Consider the following 19,004-nt stretch of genomic DNA (forward strand, 5'->3'; position numbering starts at 1 on the left):
AGGCTGGAACAGACTTATGAGATCACCTAGTTACAACCACCCTGCCGTGGGGGATTTTGGCTACACGGGCTGTCTGCTTAATGTCCTAGGTACATCTCCTATTCATTTTTATTATTTTTGTTTTTTACACAGACAGCCCTGGTAGATTTGCCTTTTGTCAAAGCAGATTAACGGCAATGCATTCATAAAATGTTTTGCCGTATGGTAGTATAGACTGAGCTTTTTACTTGCAATAGATGGCTGAGTAAGCTATCAACACGTGCTATCATATGTAATCAAGCTTGCTAGATTAAAAGCAGGACTTATGCCTAGCAAACAACGCTGTATATTACTCATTGAACTTTGAGCAGCAGTTCTCTCTTGTCAGGATTTTTTAAAATATTCACATGCTTCCAAAACGAAACAAAGGTCCACCGACGACTCGTGGGGAGAGGAGGTGGGATCGGCTGCATTCGGTTGCCATTTGGTTGAAGATGTCATACAAAATCCTCGCACACTGAACATGGCTGAATTGTAAAAAGCTTTCACCCAGAAAGGAGATCTTTGTTACACAGAAAGTCTCTGACTCCTTCAGCGCTTGCCAGACATGGTTACATCACGTTCTCAAAGAGCTGTAAGGATCGCATGATATTGTCGTCCTGAAAGCAATGAGAAGGTATTTTCATAAAACCAGCATTGACAAGCACAACTCTAACTTTGTGTGGCACAAGATGGGGCTCTGCACCTGCTACTGCAGGCAACAGCCCTGCTTTCATAATGCTTTTCACCCACGATGAGCAGGAATTGATTCAGTGATCGGGGCCTGATTCAGCAAAGCAGTCTCTTTCTTTGGCACCTGAGGTGGTTTGAGGCACACAGGCACAGGATCTGCTCACAAGCCTGACATTCAGCGTGGGCTGTGCTTTACTGCAGAAAACCAAACACCAGCATTGAGCTGGTGACTGTACTGAACCCTCAGACTTCAGTGCCCAACTGCATTTCATTGAACCTGAATATACAAATATGTACTTAGCCAATACGCTTCAAAAATCCAAACCAAACTGCAGATTTTGAACTGATAAGCAAGCTGCCTTGAAGGACTGCTTGATCCCACAAATACAACCAGCTCAAACCCAAAACACATGCAATCTCAGCCCCTTCAGGGTTCCAGGTCCAAATGAGAAAGTTGGAGACACACAAGGGAAATCCTGGAACAGTTTCTTATGAATTCTCAAAATTGTACTTTGAGGTAATAACCAGAGTAATATTCAAAAGCATAATGATGATTTCCCCCCGCCCCCCAGGAATTCAGTCATTCCAAGAGTTAGAATAACTGTTTGGCTGTAACATGAAAATTTTCGACACTGAGCAACTTAGAGGAATGAGATGCGACAGATATCTTATTTTGAGGCTGCATCCATCTATCTCACTTCTAACACAGTTTGGTGGGTACTAGTACAAGGTATCACCTTGCATGAGAAACCAATCATCCTCTCCAAAGCAGTGCTAGGAGTTCACAGCCCATGAGCCATATCCTCAGAAATGGCAGTGGTAAGGACCATAGTGCACTTGGTTTGATTTTCATAAAGAAAAAACCCAAGACACCGTAGCTTTGCAGGGTTTGCTCCCATCTGACAGGGAACCATACATGTCAGTGCATCAGTCTGCACAGCTCCTAGTGCAAGATGTCAACAGAGGGAACCAAACCCAAACCAGGGCAGAGGATTAAATAAACTGTAACAGAAGTAAAGCAAAGCTGCTTCAGTAATGAGACAACTAATCATACACATGTATCTAGGCAAATTATGAATGTGAAGAAAAATACACAACACAAATGATCAAATTAAAGACAAGGCCAAAAATAAGCTGAGCAATCAGGAGGGACCAAGAACGAATTAACTGCAAAAAATTAGCCTTGTATTGTGCATCTGCTAACAGGGATCTTGCCACCTCATGTCCTTGACTGAGAAGTAATCTGGGTGTTGCCAGAGCCAGACTCAACACAGAAACAGCGGGAAGCCAGCCCAGCCCTCCACAGCGAGCATCTTCCCATCGCTTGGGTATGGAGGAGTGCAGGGAAGGCTTTTTCAGGGTAAGTGAAGTACAGAGGAGGGTTGGTATGCAATTATTAGCACCAATGTAAACTTTCTAAAATGTAGAGGTCCTTATCGTACTGATTAAATATTAGAGAGATCTCTGAGCAAACATTCACATAGTTAATTACAGTCTAAGCCAACAGACACTTGGCAATTACATGTTAATGCAGATGCTTGGTTTGGTGCCAGTGCTAAAAATACCAGCAAATATTTGTTACAACCAATCTACCATAAGGAATTTGCAAAGAGGCATCCAATTTCCAAACCAGAAATAAATAAATAAAAATCATTGCTATGATGGACAGCACTTGCTTTTAATGTTTGACCATGAAAACATCAACTGGTTTTATAAGTCAGTGCTGTAATTACAAAACTTTGAGAGACCTTTGGCTCTAGGCAGCTCCAGCAACATGGTACCTGCTCATGATACCCAGGGGCAGCGCACAGAGATAATATCAGCCTCAACCCCCACCCCTCAAAAAAAACCCAACCCAAAAATGAGGATGTTTAAGAGCATTATGGGTGTTCTCTAGAGTTACCTGCTTGTCTATAGACTCAGGTACTTCACTCAAGAAAACAAAAGCACTGCCAACAAAGAGGCCCTCTCCCATGATCAGCCTGAACCTACTTTGCTGTTTCTGTCACAGGCTTCACAGAGCACCACCAGAAACTCAGTCTTGAAGCTGTTATTTTCACAGAGCGAAGGAAACCTGGGATCCTGAGCAGCATCTTGCTGAAGTTTGTTCAAAGGGAAAGCAAACACTGTGGCATGAGCTAGACCTTTCATTGCAGTTATAATTTTGTCCTTACCTCTTGACACGATTCAATAAACTCATCTAAAGTTACAACACCATCTTTGTTTTTATCCATTTTCTGCAAAATAAAACACAAAAAAATTGTTTCCATAGATAACACTGCACTTATATCTTAGTTGATACAACCTGAATAAACTGAGAGCTCTTCACAAGCTTAGATTACAGACGAAGTGTCATTGGTTAATTGCTAAGGACTTCTTTACTCCAGTGTTTGAAGGACTTTTGTTGAGGTCACCTCAAACTATTCCTTCTTTGACATACACAGCAACCTCTGCTCTAATGGCAACATTTATTTATTCACTGCTTCACCAGCCAACACCCATATTCCTGTCTTTCCTTATGGGCAGTTCAGAGAAGAAATGCAGAGGGGCTGCAACATGGGTAGAGGTTTCAGACCTGCTGGATGTGGCAGCTCCCAATGAAAAAAGTTGGGCTAAGAGACAAATGAGACACCTTTGGAGCCAGGAAATCAGCAGACACTGTAGTGTTAGGCTGAATGGCTGCTAGAGTTTACTACTTTGGAATATATAGTGGGGCATAGGATTGAACCTGGGGCTAACTTTACAGTAAAGTATATTGGTGCATAGCTCAAGTATTAAGAAAATACACATCAAAAATCAAGTACCTGGAAGAATATTTCTACATGCTGCCTTGGTGCATCTTCCTTGAGCACTGGATACGTGTACTTTCCCATCATATCATAAATTGCCTTTACGATATCCATCATTTCCTGCAGCAGTGGCATGCCAGCACAAACACAAAAGGACAATTAATAGAGATGGTAGCACATTTCTTTCTTTTACTGCCCTTTTCTTTACCCTCCTTCTCCTATTACAAAACAGCAGAGAGAATGCTGATACATGTGCATGAAGGCATATCATCACACACAAGTTCATCTATAAAAAGCATGTGCTTCTTTCTGGCTGTGCCATGACTTTGCCACAGCCGTGTTGGAGGCTCCTGCAGTGCCCACTCCCCTGCCCTGGCCAGGCAGCACTGTGGGATGTGTGCTGTGACACGACAGCTTCTGGGGACAGTGCTGGGCTGCAAGTGGCATGCTCAGCCCTGAGCACTGTGGCACCAACCTTGTCCCACAGCCTCCTCCTGGGCCAGGGACCTTCATGGCAGTCACTGTGAACCCAGCCCTTCTCCACACCTTCCACAAACTGCCACACAACTCCATGACCAGTGGCAGCAACCACAAACCCTCCAGTACGCACAATAGTTTTGAGAAGATAGATGAGGATGTATTTGCAAAATATTCAAGGTTACCATACTCAAAACCAAGGCTTCCCACAAAGGGAACAAGCAATACCAGGTAAGAAGATAAAAACCAAATGATAATGTAGAATTTGGGAGCGGTGCTGGAGGCGAGCCCATACCATACCTCCCAGTGCAGCCAGAACCCCCTTGAACTTCACTGAGTAGCTATTGCCACCATTCCCTTCACAAAGGTTGTGTTGTTCGTAGCTGTAACTATGATCTTGCTCCTAGCTGAAGCAATCTGTTAAAGGCACTATAACATAGGAAAATATGTCTACAAAATCATGCAATATAAGATTGCTGTGCACTTAATGCTCAAGTCCAGTCTGATTTGCATTTAGTTAGCTGCATGTAAAATTAATTGTGCTCTGCAACAGAAACCAGTCAGCTCTCTTCAGAAGTCAACCACATTTGTCAGATACAGCCTTACCTCCTTGTTTATATAGCCATCCTTATTTATGTCATACAGATTAAACGTCCATCTCAGCTTTTCATGAACAGTTCCCCGCAACAGAATGGACAATGCCATCACAAAATCCTGGTTTGAGGCAAAGAGAAGCATGAATTTTCATAACAGCCTTTTCTAAGTCATTTTCTTTATATAATGCTAGTCAAAAGACTTATCTTGTTAGGATAGAGCATATGGTTATCAATCTCTTCTGACTTCCTTTTCCAAAAATATGTCCTCTCTGACGACTCAATGGATGTAGCATCTGCTAAGATGAATTGAGTACTGTCACACTAATAAACGTGTATGAGGTAACCAGGAAAATCAAAAAAGTCCTCAAGTACTCAACTGCAGCCAGTGTAAAAGCCAAGCTTATGATATGGGTTAGGCAGCTTGGCAAGGCCAGAGGGGCAGGAAGGCCTAACTGGTGCTGCAGCCATAAACTCTACTAGTCCTGAGGTAAGGGTTGTGAAACCAGCATGGGACTAAGAGCAGATCCAGTCCAAGACAGACGTAGATCCTGAAGGCAATAGGAGAGTGGCTGCTCTGGCTCCTCGGACTTGCCAGGAGAAGCGCAGCATGCTCAAGGCCAGAAGCTGGGACACCCATCCAAATCTGTCATATTTTAAACACTGCACAAACATAAGCATAGCAAAACATGTCTGGTTTTTAAGCACTGCCAAGATACTCCAGTGGCCATTCCCCTCCTAGAAATGTTCTGCTACAAGGAAGAGTCACTCGGATTGCCACTGCCTGGTTAAACACAGCTGGACTCTAACTGTGGAAATAGGAGCTGATGCTTTCTTACATCCTCACCTAGGGTGCTGGTGAAGGAGGAAAATCCAGCATTTTTTCTGTGCCCACCTTACAAGAGATGGAGAGATCCCACACTCCTCAAAACACAGGGAGCTGCAGGTTTTTTTCTCTGGCAAAATCTGTCAGATTTGACCAGATGCAATCCCACCACTAATTACTCAGCCTGGGACACAGCATTTCAATTGTATTTTTTGTTTACAGTAGAGTTCTTGCTTTCTGTAGCTTTGATTTATTGTTTACACTGCATGGTGGCTCAAGCACTGTAAATAGCATTGCCCCAGGGATTTATTAGTGCAGGCAGGGCTTCAAGATAACAGAGCTATACAGTTCCTGACACCTCATCTAATGTACTTAGTCCTTCCTATGCTATCTCCATTAGCTCTGCATGGGGCTGCGCATCACTTCTTAGAAATCTTTGCTCCTTTTTGCCAAGGCTCAGAGGAATTTGAATTTGCTGAACAACACAAAAAATGGGACAGAATGCTTATGTTTGACAGCTGCTAAAGAAACGGGTTTGCCAGAAAGAAAAGCTCAGCACTTTTTTTTTTTTTTTTTTTAAATACTTATCTAAGCATTTCCTTTTCTCTCAGTCTGCTTAGGTTTCTGGAAGCCTCTAACTACTGAGTAGCTGCCATATGCAAAACTCCCACTGCAGCCACTGCTACAGACATGCACGTATACATATGATAACAATCCTATTTTACATTTGGTAAATGAAAAAATTGTTCAGTCCATTTGAAATTACCAGAGTACTTGTCCGTTTGACAGCAAAGGCAAGACTGCCTATGATTTCTGGTTTTATGATCACAGTAAACTGTCTTCAAAACTATGAAGTTCATCCTCCAGAAGTCTATGACTTAACAAATCCCTTTGCTGCACTCCTAGTTATGTTGTGAGCTTGAAGTATGGCTATGTGTAGCGATAGCCACAGGCCTTTTAGTTAAAGGGTGGATTTAGTTTCCATTGGACACCAAGTATCCGAGATGCTTGTTCAATATATCAAATAAGCTTAATCCCCCCATATTCCAGGAACATACATGTATAACAACTTAATCATGCAATACATGATGACTGCAGAAGACGCAAGATGGCTTTCCTTTGGCATCCAAATTATCTGTGCCACTTATCTGTTTTTATATGGGACTGTCCTTGACCACTCGTCTCTGCTACATAATCTTTCTCCCTGTGATACTAACATGATCTATATGTTTCTGTAGTGAAAGAAAACATGTAACTCCATCTGCATGAACTAAAGTGAAATACACTTTAAATTATCAACTAATTCTAGACTGAAACCTCTGGCCCATAATCCAGCAAGTCCTTACAATGAAGGATGGATGGAAAAGCTTAAAAACCACAAAACTGAGAAAGGGGCAAATAAGGATGCAAAACAATTACCTCAAACTTCACTGAGCCATTTTGTGCAGTGTCAAATGCGTTAAAGAGATAATGTGCATACATGCTAGCATCTGAAAAACACAAAGTGCACTGATTGGTACAACAGTTCATTTTACACTAATGGCTCTAAACAACATTCATGAGCTTATTTTCCTTTTGTACAAAACCCAGCCTTGTAGCATTGCCAGATATTCTACGAACTAGTAAATGTTAACATTGACTTGCATAATCCCCACGCCCTCCCTTATAACAGCCTTGAAATGTAAAAGCTTTTATTACAGTAGAAATGATTTGGATTATGGGGCTGTACTTGAAAGTACGAGCAAACCAAAAAAACCCACCCAAGAGTGCCTCTGGGGCAAACGGAGCATTAGCTCTGGTGGGAAATGCAGCAAAAGTACCAGAGAGGGATTGCAGCATGTGTGCTTCCCTCCTCTACCTTTTTTGCTTTGTGTGGGATATGGCAGAGATCCTCAGGGACCTCCCAACTTCAGAAGGGTCTAGTCCCAGTAACTTGAGTTTGGCCCATGACTGTTAAAGAGCAATGTCTTCAGAGGCATATTTTTTGAATCAAACTGCTGGTTTTAGAAAATCTTTTCTATTGACCGCAGTTTCTACGGCCACATGAAGGATGGCTGTTCGCTGGGAAGAGCAGTAATGGTATGCAGAAGAAAATCAAATAGGTGTTTGACCTTAAGACCTTCACTGGCCTGTTCTCTGCTCTGCAGGCAACTCACATTGCTCTTTGTATTACTAAAGCCCAACTTTTCAAGATGGAAGCAACTGACATTATTTTCCCTCAATTATTCATTGATATTCCAGCAACCACACATTTTTTTTGTCTCTTCTATTCTTTGCCTCTAACACACAGCATTGGTCAAGCCTGAGTCTTCATACTCAGCACATGGGTATTGAGGGGAAGCCTGGTGCCCGGGGCTATGCAGGCAGTCAGGTGGAATGATCCAGCATCTCTTTACTCTGGTCTCTAGGAAATGATGAAATATTTTCTCATAATTCAAATCCAGAAAAGTCTAACTCCACAGAAAAATCAAATACTCAAAGTTACTGTCATCCATAAGGACAGCATACGCTGGGCTGTAGGAAAAAATAATTGTCTACTACATTTTTAAGAAAAGGATTCTGAAATAAAACAGCTCCAGAAGAAAACCATAGAATTACTTATGGGAGAGTCCTACTAAAAGCTTCTATTAAGCTAAACAAACAACAAACTAAACATACTAAATCAGAGGTATGATGTACATTAAGAAATATTACATCACTAGTATCATTTGATGACAGATTAAAAAAAAATGAAATCATGTCAAGGTTAGGAGTCCTATGTAAAAAAAATATCACAAGCCTGGGATGACAGTGCACAAAGTTTTTATAATTCAGAGCTACTTTACTACCTCTGGGATGTACAAGTTTATCTGTACAGAGAGCCATAAAAGTGAAAAAATCTCTGAGGAATCTGAACTCTCACATTTATGATGCTAATGTTCTACAAACAGTTTGGAAACCAAGTGAAAGAAAACAGTGTAAAATACAAAATAACATCTGCTGTTAAACTGATTTATTATTAAGCACGGTTTTACTACCATCATCATTAACCAAGGGAGAATCACATTTCAAGGGAATGAGACACACAAAAAAAGGCAAGTATTTGTCAGCCTTAGTAGAGGGGAAAAAAGTTATTTATCCATGAAAAGAAGTTTCTGTGCCTGGTTGTTTTTCATACATGGGAAGGAAGGAGTCATCTGAGGTGTGTCACTTAAACAAGCTAGTTGGGATAAATAGTTCCTTGGACTTACTGGAGCTTAGGTTGAAAATACAAAACACATCCAGAAACACGTTAAGATTATAAAAACTGAAATTTTTGCATCTTTGTTAAAAAAAACTGACTAGTTGCTTTTTATAACAAAACCAAAAGCAACCACAATAGGAAATTAAGTCCATATTGAAAGTTAATGTAAACTTTTTATAGGTGCACAGTTTTGAGATCACATGCATTGTAAAACATAACCATACCGTGTTTTATCTTGACGTTTAGTTGAAAACCCACTTGTTAATGACTTAAAGTAAACGCACACATACACTCTTGCAGAAACGTTAGTCACCATCTCACAATGAGTGTGCTCTGCAGAGTGGAACATATCTAGGAAAGCCTCGCACACTGAATCTTTTACTAAAAAGCCACTTAAAACCATGGCTCATTTCTTTCAATTTGAGAACAGTATCCTATTAGGATCATACTGACTTCGAAAAGCATAATTCTTGATGTGTTTAAAAGGCAAGAACATAGCTTATTTGAGAAGTTTAATACAATATTTTAATATTCCAATATGTGACATGACCCTGCCTAAGTCACACAAACACCAAAAATTACCTTTTCAGGTAGCTAGGAGTTCAGACATCAACTAAGAACTGCTTTAAGAATTTTAGGGAGGTTTTGATTAATTTGCAGGCAAAAAATGAGGTCTGGGACTCTTCTGAGCTAGATACTACATGCACAGCAGTCCAAGCAGGGAAGCAAGACACACTGAAGGGAAATGATTTAGCTTTCTGCCATCCAGAAAGTCAGGGTAACCCCCCCCCCTAAATCCCATTTCTATTTTGGACTTGGGGAATAAAAAGCTGACAGCTAGGGACAACATTTAATGTGGGTTTGTCAATATTCTTGTGACATAACTATTCAAAGGTCCTAACTTAATTTTATTACCTTGATGTTTGTGTTTCTGTTTAAGATCCTGCAAAGCTTAAGCTCAATTCACATTTCTTACACAGATTATCTGAAGTAGTTTTGCAGCCAGCTAGCAGTAATGGATGTTAAGGCATGCTTCAGTAAACCTGCCAGACACAAAGTACTCTACTTACCTCCATGAGGAAAAAACTGTGCATAGATCTGTTTGAATGTTTCTTCATTAACAACCCCACTAGGACATTCCTGTTAGAAAACCAAAAAAGAAAGAAAGAAAGAAAAAAAAAAGTAAAAACACAGCTCTGTAAAGGTTCATTTGCAAAACTCTAGAAGCCCGAAGAGAACAATTAAACAAATCACATTCCTGTTCTCACAGTGCTCTGGATGCATAGGCTATGCAGCTGAAGAAATTAAAATAATTCAGACTGCAGTTTCATCTTAAGCATCTCATAGACTTGGTTCACCATTATTGACATTTCTAATAGTGTTTTCAGCAGTGTTTGATCACTGTTTTATAGGATGGCCTAGAAAGGCAGCTCATGCCTTCTGTCATATGAAGCTTTTATCTAATAATTACAAATAATGTCAGTGCCAGCTAACACTTCCCTGTCCGATGCCTCCACATATACGAATACATTAACTCTCAGCAGACGACTGTAGCCAGATACCTGTCACCAGCTCCATGGAAGCTAATGGCACATACTATACCAGTAAGCCCTTACAAACAAGCATTAGTTTTAGGCTGAAAACTATTAGATCATTTTTAACCTGTTTATCTTCTTAGTCTTCCATACACTTCTACGAAACCAGACTGTGCCCATGCAAATGTTCTATAGCTGGCAGCCTGTGGGGTTATTTTATTTTTAAGCTCTGGTACTGGAATGTAAGGAATTTCGCTTTTGGTTGCTTCAGATAAGGGCAAACAATTAGGAGGACGGAGGCAGATTTTCTGCCCTGAACTTCCTGCCCTAGTAACTAGCTCCATGGGGTGGCATTCAGGGAGGGAAAAGGGGATCTCTGCCTGGAGGACTTCGCTACAGCTGAGCAAAATCCAAGCTGCTATGGTAGTCTGGGATAGAAGGTGCTCCCTGGGCACATTTGCAGAGTCTAGACAGCACCCATGAAGAGGGAGACCTGGCAGGTATGAGGAGCTGGGCCCCCAGGGGCTTTATACCCTGGTAAGTGATATCTGGACTGATGCCCTCAGATCTTACCCAGCAGGATGCAGGGCCACAGGCAATGGAAGAGATGGGTGAAAAACAGCACAAGAATTGTCTGTCTTGTGAGTCCTGTTTCCTTACTTTCGACTCTTTTTTTTTTTTCCCCCATCTTAAACTACTTGGGCAATTCAAGTAAAGTTCAAGAGCAAATTTAGCTTGGCTATGGTGCTTTACCAGTCTCCCCACCAGCTCAGTGCTGTTATAACATGTGTTTGAGTATCACAGCGAGCCTCAGGCACTGCTATCTGACTACATGCAGGTTTCAGTTATATAAAATATTCCCCAGTTGATGACATTCTTCCTCACAGATTTGCCTATCAACCAATTTTGAAAATGAAGCCAGAGCAAACCAATAAAATAACCATGGCACTGATCCTTATTCACAGAGCACAGAATCATAGCCACAGAGAAGCCAGCTTTCTCCCACATTCAGGAATTACCATCTGGCAGAGACACCACAGGTCTGTCCTCCGCTGCAAGCTTTTGACTCCATTCACAGCAATGTAAATTCCTCAGCGCCAGCTGAGGCAGTGTGTCACACGGAGGGAAAAGGGAGCAAGAGCACTGTCACTCCTGGTAAAAGATGCTGAAGATGGATTATCTTGAGTTGGCTAACGCAGTGTCTCACAAAACTGGTGCATATATCTTGGTTTGATACTTACAATTAAGCTGAACGCCAGATTTGGGATCAAGAAAGTTCATCAGTTACTGGCAGTATACTCTCTTCATGCAGTCCACTTTCTGTGTCACACTGACTGCTGTCTCATTTTAATACATGTCCTTCTGCAAGGAGTTTCACAGGTCTATAGCCCTTTGCACAAGGAATCACCAGCTTTCAATTTTTGGAACCTGACTCCTACCACCTTGCCTGATAGCCCTGAATTCCTGTAATAGAACGAGCAAGCAGTTGATCCCAAGGCTTTTTCTACCTGCTACTTGTGATTCTGTGGATCTTTCCTTTGTTATCTCTTTTCCAGGATGAAGCATCCCACCCTGAAAAGCACAGAAGGAACTGAGCATCCTTTGACTGCTGCTTCTCTGCATCTCCTAACCTCTCTATAACTCTGTTCTTGGTCTGGATTTCATTAAAGAGCAGTCTCGGGAGTGCGTATGGTGGCCCTAGTCAAGTTTGCAAAGCAGGGCAGGCACCAGTACTGCTACATTTACTCACTGCTGGCAGCCTGGAGCTTCCATAGACACATACACACATTGCATGTTACACTCTGCTCTGCAGATCCAAGACAGACAAATGCTTATTCTGGTAGCATTACAGGTTGTTGAATTTGAGATGAGTAAACTTGGGAAGTCTAAGGAAATCCCTTTGAACTGGTGACACAAAAAGCTGGAGGAAGATTCAAGTCTATGCCTTATTTATTGATGAGTTCTTTAGGTACCTTTTAAGAACAAAAAGGACTTTGACAGGAAATTCTTCCACTATGACAAGCCTATAAAGGAAAAAAAGGCATTTTTTCCAAGCCTCTAATCTGCCAGCATCACCCACTGCTTATGTGCATTCACTAAACCATGGAACAGGACAGAACTAACAAGAGAAATCACTTCATCCTGTGCAAGTCATGGAAGGAGAGCAAGGAGGGGTACCTCAGGTGACAATGAGGTAGTTCCTTAATCACATACCTGTTTGCTATTGAAATTAGAGTGATTAGATCTAAGTTCATTGCTCCAATGCAGAAGAAATCCTGCTGTCTTCTACCCACCATCTGGGTAGAAAACCATCAGCAATTTGGGAGAGATTTGAGCTAACTAAAGGATAATTTATTCCTTGAAAAGCCCTGCAATTATCTTGTACTCTGTGTCTTCATGTCCTGACAACTGCTGTTCCACTGGTTATGTTTAATAAAACCCGAATCTGGCACTGTGGTCTTGACCTCTCTGCAGCTGCCCCTTCTCCAGTGTCAGGATTCAAGGACTGTTCCACAGCGAGGGGATAAACAGACTAACTGGGGTACCCAAAGCCAGCAGCTGCAGAACCAGATCTTGTTTTTTCATTTATAGACAGAACTAACAAAACTTTCTAATTCTGTACAGCAAAATTCCTAGTTAGAGGAGTATCCTCAAAATGTTCCAAAGCTCCTCATAAAACAGCCATTGCCTGGTTTCTTTGTCATGAGAAAAGTGGTTACTTTTTCATCTGTCCATGCCACTTCCAATAAGCTAGAAATCACTAAAAGACGAATAATTGATAGAAGGTAACAGCTACCATAGAAGTATTCTCCCAAAGTTCATGTTTCCTAAAGCCTGTATTTTGATGTACATTAAATAAATAATCTGATTACACTAAATAAATAATCTGATCTTTATTTATGGTATCTTTTAATTACAGGTCAGACCAAGAACCTTATCAACAGCCATTTTTGGGTAGAAATTTTCTCCTTGGTCACTGCAGCGCTACTGTTCCAAGATCCACACTGGGCCTTTGCAGAACTTCAAATTGTCATTCTTTTTAAAACTAAACCTAGCAGAGCACACCATCCTTTCCAGCATAGAGCTACTGGACAAGCACACTAAGTGCAGACGTATTTCTTTCTCTCATCTTGATAAATACAACCATTATATTCACTAAGAACCATCACTACACATGCTTAAAGATAGATTATGAATGTAGGGACTGATCATTATTTTCTCTATACTTTCCACAGTCGCAGAGTCCCTTGTGTCTCTTCTATGCTATATTAATAGCCTGTGTTTATTAAGAGCTCCAGACCACCTCTAGCAACCCTGCGAATGAAGAGTAAGTCTGCAAAGGGCAGGCTGCTGCAGCACACGGTCTCCTCACAGAGGCATGGTCTCCTGTAGCCGTTTTGGCCATTGTGCCTGATTAAATTTCCTGAATTTCCACATGATCCTTATTGCTTCTGATGCTCCATCTGGAAGCCAAATGAAAGTTTGCATCAAACCTCCAGGAGTGCTGGGGAGAGGCAGTGCTGACATTGATCAGCCTGTTTGGCTTTCCATAACTGGATTGGTTTCAGCCACATATGCTACTACCAATTCATTTGCACTTAATTGATCACAGTTTTGTTTTTACAAGAGCCAAATAATGCTCAAGAGGCCTCATTAGTGCTATAGTACTACTTAATTCAGCTGACTCAAAAGAAATCTCTCTTGTGGAAAGGAGCAGGTAAGCTTAGCATCAGTTTAAATTCCACTGAAGATAACAAAAGGTTTACTCATTCAAGAAAAATTTCTTGGCAGTATGAAAAAGCACTGCCCTTCACCATAACATGTGTAAGGCCTTCCTTCAGTGCTAGGGGGCTAGATTTCAGGCAATCACCTCATTTCTTCAACTTACAAATTCTTTTAAAATGTCTAACAAGAACAGTAAACATTTTTTGTATTGTCATGCACAGAAACAACCCCTCATTTTCAGAAAGTTAACTATGAAGGGTTGACACTGACCCCGCGAGTCATGCATTTGAATGTGCCCTCTCAGACTTCTTTTAAAATACTAAACCATAAAGAAGCTGAATCCACATTAAAAACCCAAAACCAAAACAAAAAACCAACAAAAAACCTCCAACCAAAAAGAAGGCAAGCAGAAGTTGCACTTGCTGGGCTTTCTTCTGCTGGAATTAGAAATTAACTTCACAGATTGCTTTCAAAGATGCGCAATGCGGACAAGCAGGGATCAGGAGGGGAACTGGAGCTAAACAAGAGCTGCCTATCAGACTGTTCTCAGCTAACTTGGCCATAACATGAAAAGGAGTACTGGGGAGGTCACATTTTGCTAAACTAGAGGTATTAAGTTAGCTGACTACAGACAAACTAACGTATTCTCCTTCAGGATGCACAATCCAGATTTGCATCTCTAAGCACTCATGCATCCCATGGATTTTGTTGCCCTTACTATATTCTCCCAATTTGGAGATATTTTGGGGATTATTAAAAGTATCAGAACATTTCTACCTTGCTTGTACTGCTTGCTTTAATGTCCAAAACCCATGAGTTGTTACAGATTATTGCATCTCATACTACACTCCATTACAGATTTGCTAGAATATTCACATTAAAGTAAGATATGTCTCCAACAGCCCCTCAGTTATTTGGGTTGCGCCTGTTTTCTGATTTAGTATTAGAAAATTATCCCTTGCAGCTAACAACCATTTCCCTAAGAACACAGACCCCCCCTTGAATGGAGAAAAAAATCCTATAAAAATCCCAATCCTTTTAAATCTATGTACTCAATTCTAAAGAATATACATCACTAGAAACATGGTCTAAATGGGAACTATTGAATTACTGATCTCAAGCTTCTGTCACTGCTGGTCATTTCATTAGCCATCAATTTATCAATTTTCATCTTAGAAATAGTTTCTTGTTCTCCTCCCTCCCATTCCATAACTGTTCCCTGAACTTTACTCCTTTGGGGAGTGGAAACTTTCTTCTAATTCCAGCCTGTGCCTATTCATGGCCATTTTGTTCCTGTGCCAATATTGCCTTTTAGCTCAAACAGTTCTTTCTCCTGATGTATTTATAGACAGGAGGGTTCACATTTTATTTTGTGAAGTTAAACCAAAGCAAGATCCACCAAAGGTTCTTCTGGTCTGTGCTGTCTCTGTTACCTTGCTTTTGCAGAACCACAGCCATAAGAACCACAAAGCAATTGCTTTACGTTATTCTGGCTCCAGTCTGACAGCAGCTAACTCCAAGGTGCAAACCAGAATATTGCCCATAATGAAGAATGAAAACTGGGACAGGGAGAACCGATAGACAGAAGTGAACTTTTGGTTCTAGCATCAAGAGATGTTGGCAGACAGCACCCCTTCACAACTGGAAAAGAAAGCTGAAGGCAAAGAAGGAAGGGACATTTGGCCAGGCAGCAAGCGACACTTCCCTGGTTAGTGTGCTCTGCTTTTCTGGAGCTACAAAGGGTCTGAATTTAGTGGAAGCCTCCATCAGTCTGGTGCAGAAACACCAGACCTGACCAGTGACACACTGGGAAGAGACTGGGGAGTTTGGGGGGAGTGGGACAACAGATTTTGGAGATGAAGAAAGAACAGGAATAAGTAGTACTGAATATTAGGACCCTGGTCAGCCAGGACACCAGTCCAGAGGCTGCCCCAGGCTGTGTTGAACTGCCTTAGGCCAAACACCATCCACAGTGGAGAACCTGGAACCCCCGGTGCCTGTGAGTGCAGCCAGGCTGAGCGGGGCCTCGTTCTCTCCGTGTCCATTGCAAGTGCCTGTAAATTGCTCTGTGATTATCCAGGTGTTGCCTTATGATTAAACAGGACCTGTGCAATCTGGCTTGTACTTACTGTTTGCTCTCAGTGAAAAAGGAGAATGACTATTCCCACAGGGATTTTGAATCTCCAGATGGCACTGTAACATCATCCCAAAAAGCAGACGGTTCGGTACAATAGCGAACATGGTAACAGCTGAGTCAGTTTGCCTGCTGTGCATAATTACTCATCCCATTGAAACCATGATTTACAAGCTACAAATGCTAAAGCTGCCCTTTCATTTCAGTTTAAACCTTAGATATTAAACCTTCATGCATATTGTGTGCATAGCAGCTGGAGAAAAACAGATTGCTTTGTCTTAACAACCTGATACAAAACAAGATCTTGCCAGCACTGCCAATTAATACCGAGAACTTCAGTGAGATCTTAGGAAAGGGTTTAGGTCACAAGTTAAATGTACGTGTCTATCAAACTTGCCCTGGGAGGTAATGCCCCTGTACTGAAAAGCGATAGCAAAACTGTGAGAGGCAAGAGGTAAATGCTCCGTTTGCTGAGCGCTGCAAAGGCTGCCTCTCTGCTCTGCATTGTAGCTGCTGGCACAGCCAGCAACTCCTCTCAGCACAGAGATGCTCTCCCCCATGGGATGCCCACCAAACACAGCAATACAGAAGGCATTTCAAAGATCTTAGCACAACACAGCAGTTAAGAACTCTCCGAGTTTAGTCTCCCACTGTAGGCAGTCGTGCCACATTATATTGTATGTTCACCTGTCAAGTTCCGTCTCAAAAGCCATACAATTTCTTGCTGACTGCCCAAAGCACAAAGAGGTTTCAGAATATTAGTCTTCAGTGCTTGCAAAACTTTACACATGAAATCACCTCCTATGTACAGCAAAGGTTATACAAATACAACACATGCACCAAACAGAAAAATAGAGAAAGCTGAACTGTGCCTTAGCCCACTTAGGTGAGTGGTGAAATAAAGGATGAAACCACCAGACTCCTTGGAGGAGTCAAATACCCACTGGAGATGTGATTCAATCAAATTTCAAGAATCAAAGAAGAAAACAAAGACAGTAAAAAAGAAAGGCCCTTCTCAATGTCCAGCAGGTTTCCCTGAACACTGCCTATATTTAAGGTAGCTCAGCTTTCTTTTGGCTAGTTTTCACCCAATAGCCCTGACTTTTTCTTTCCCAGAAATATCAGCTTTTCACTGTGGCAGGAGCTGAAATGCTGGAGCTGTCCTGCAAGACAACTTAAAAGCCACACTGTGTTTATTGAGCTAGCTTGATACCAATCTATTAATCATCATAAAAATATCAGCTGGCGCGAACCACCTGGGTGACTGAATCCAGACCCTCAGGCAACCATGTAATGAGTATTCATTCTTCAAGGTCCCTAAAACATCTGCTCCATGTAGCCTCAAAATTTGCTGTTTCTATTTATTATGATGAGTCCCCAAGAAGCAGCAGCAGCAGCTTGACCTAGAAGCTGTGGCTCATGGAGCCGTAGACTCCCTGCTACCACGGAGAACGTGGCTGGAACAGTGGTTCACAAGGATGAGCACGGTGCTGTTCGGTGCATGCAGTCATGCCAACTGGCATGTTTCCTGCTTTCACCTAAACCTGTAGCCTCTCTTGTTTCTTCAGTCTTGGTAACTTCTGATTTATTTTGGCTCCTGCCAATCCAGCCTTATTTCCTACTTATGTAGGACCTTATAGTCCTAATGTGCTCTACTAATATCCTACTACAAGAGCAAGATCTCTCCAGCTAGAGAAAGGATAATAAAAAAGTCATCCTGGGCAGCTAATCATACACAACCAGTACATCTCATATTTGAACATGGGGAACTGACAGCAAGAATTAAATAAGTAACCATTAAAATATTTTCAGGTTATCTTGAAGTAGTGGCACAGTTGAGGAAATCGCAGTGTGCTTATTGACATTTGGGAAACAAATTTAATGAGAATATTATGTGCCACATATTCATCCAAACCGAGTTTTAGGCAGATTACAGAATCATAAATATTAGATGGAGAGGCAGATTGTGCTCATTTTGCTGTGGTAGAGGACATCTAGCACAAAACTACTAATGTTTAGCAGGGGAATGATACGAAATGCAGCTGAGCTGTTGAGGCTGGGGGGCACGTATGTACTAGACTCAGTTCACTGCAGTATTCTTACATTTTTAAATCCTCTGTAAAGCACTTGAAGTTCTCTTTTGGTGAAATTGGTTTGTGCTTCAAGCTGTTCCAGTCCTTCGGGCCTGTGGCACACTGTAGTCATTTCTAATTCATCTTCAATCTTATCTGAAAGAGAAGACAGGAAAATATTTATTTTGTTACCTTTGCTCTGTTAACATGATGGATAGGACAGACTGGATTTCAAGAGTAACGGGGGAAAAAAGAAACCATCAACAGAACCAATCTGTGTAACTTTTCAACCTCTTGAAAGCAAAATAAAAGCTGTATGAGTAAAGCAATAGCTCACTGTTCTTACTGGGCTACCAATTAGTTCCCTGTTCACAAAGCTGAAACTGGTGGTGAGAACAGAAGGGCAGGCAGCAGATACATTGCTCCAAAAGGCAACACCAGGTATTTCTTATTTAAATATTGAAACAGTGTGGAGGAATAGGCCTTTCAAAGTACTAGCTTTAGAGAAGGCTGTGCAAACAGAAGTGAGAGAGCAGACATGCTTAAGCATATTAGACAACGACATTACTTTGAGGGTAAACAGCGAAGGAAACTCTTCTGAGTGCTAAGCGAAAAGCTTGCTATAGAGATACTAAAGGTCAAGTTAATCCTAGGAGAAATTCAAATGATGTGATGGTTGCTGAATCTGGAATGAATCCAACCTGCATTTACGTGGACTTTTTGGGATAACAGATAAGAAATGAAAAATACTTATGTGCATTTTGTTCAAGAGAATGTTCTCCCACAAGGAAGAAAAATACTCAAGATATATCACATCCTATATTACCATAATCTCACCTCTTTTTTGATGCATGTTTTTACCTGTAAAGCTCATTTCCCCAGCAGTGTATGTAATACCCAAATATATACAGACGATTA

At 41.4% G+C, this 19,004-nt stretch overlaps 1 protein-coding gene across 9 annotated transcripts in view; it reads right to left on the minus strand.

Annotated features, from left to right (window-relative positions):
* Positions 1-106: 106 nt before the first annotated feature.
* KCNIP1 (potassium voltage-gated channel interacting protein 1) overlaps positions 107-19,004 on the minus strand; it is a 435,471-nt gene continuing 416,573 nt past the window's right edge. For all 9 annotated transcript variants that reach the window (XM_080399997.1, XM_080400002.1, XM_080399998.1 and 6 more), the window contains 7 exons: positions 18,118-18,242; positions 9,690-9,759; positions 6,816-6,886; positions 4,584-4,691; positions 3,516-3,620; positions 2,886-2,948; positions 107-638 (listed from right to left, as the gene is read on the minus strand). In XM_080399997.1, coding sequence (XP_080256123.1) covers positions 591-638; positions 2,886-2,948; positions 3,516-3,620; positions 4,584-4,691; positions 6,816-6,886; positions 9,690-9,759; positions 18,118-18,242 — 590 coding nt within the window. In that variant the 3' untranslated portion in view covers positions 107-590. The remainder of the gene's footprint in view (positions 639-2,885; positions 2,949-3,515; positions 3,621-4,583; positions 4,692-6,815; positions 6,887-9,689; positions 9,760-18,117; positions 18,243-19,004) is intronic.

This window comes from Falco punctatus, assembly GCF_963210335.1.
Source record: "Falco punctatus genome assembly, chromosome: 8".
Taxonomy (NCBI): Eukaryota; Metazoa; Chordata; class Aves; order Falconiformes; family Falconidae; genus Falco; species Falco punctatus.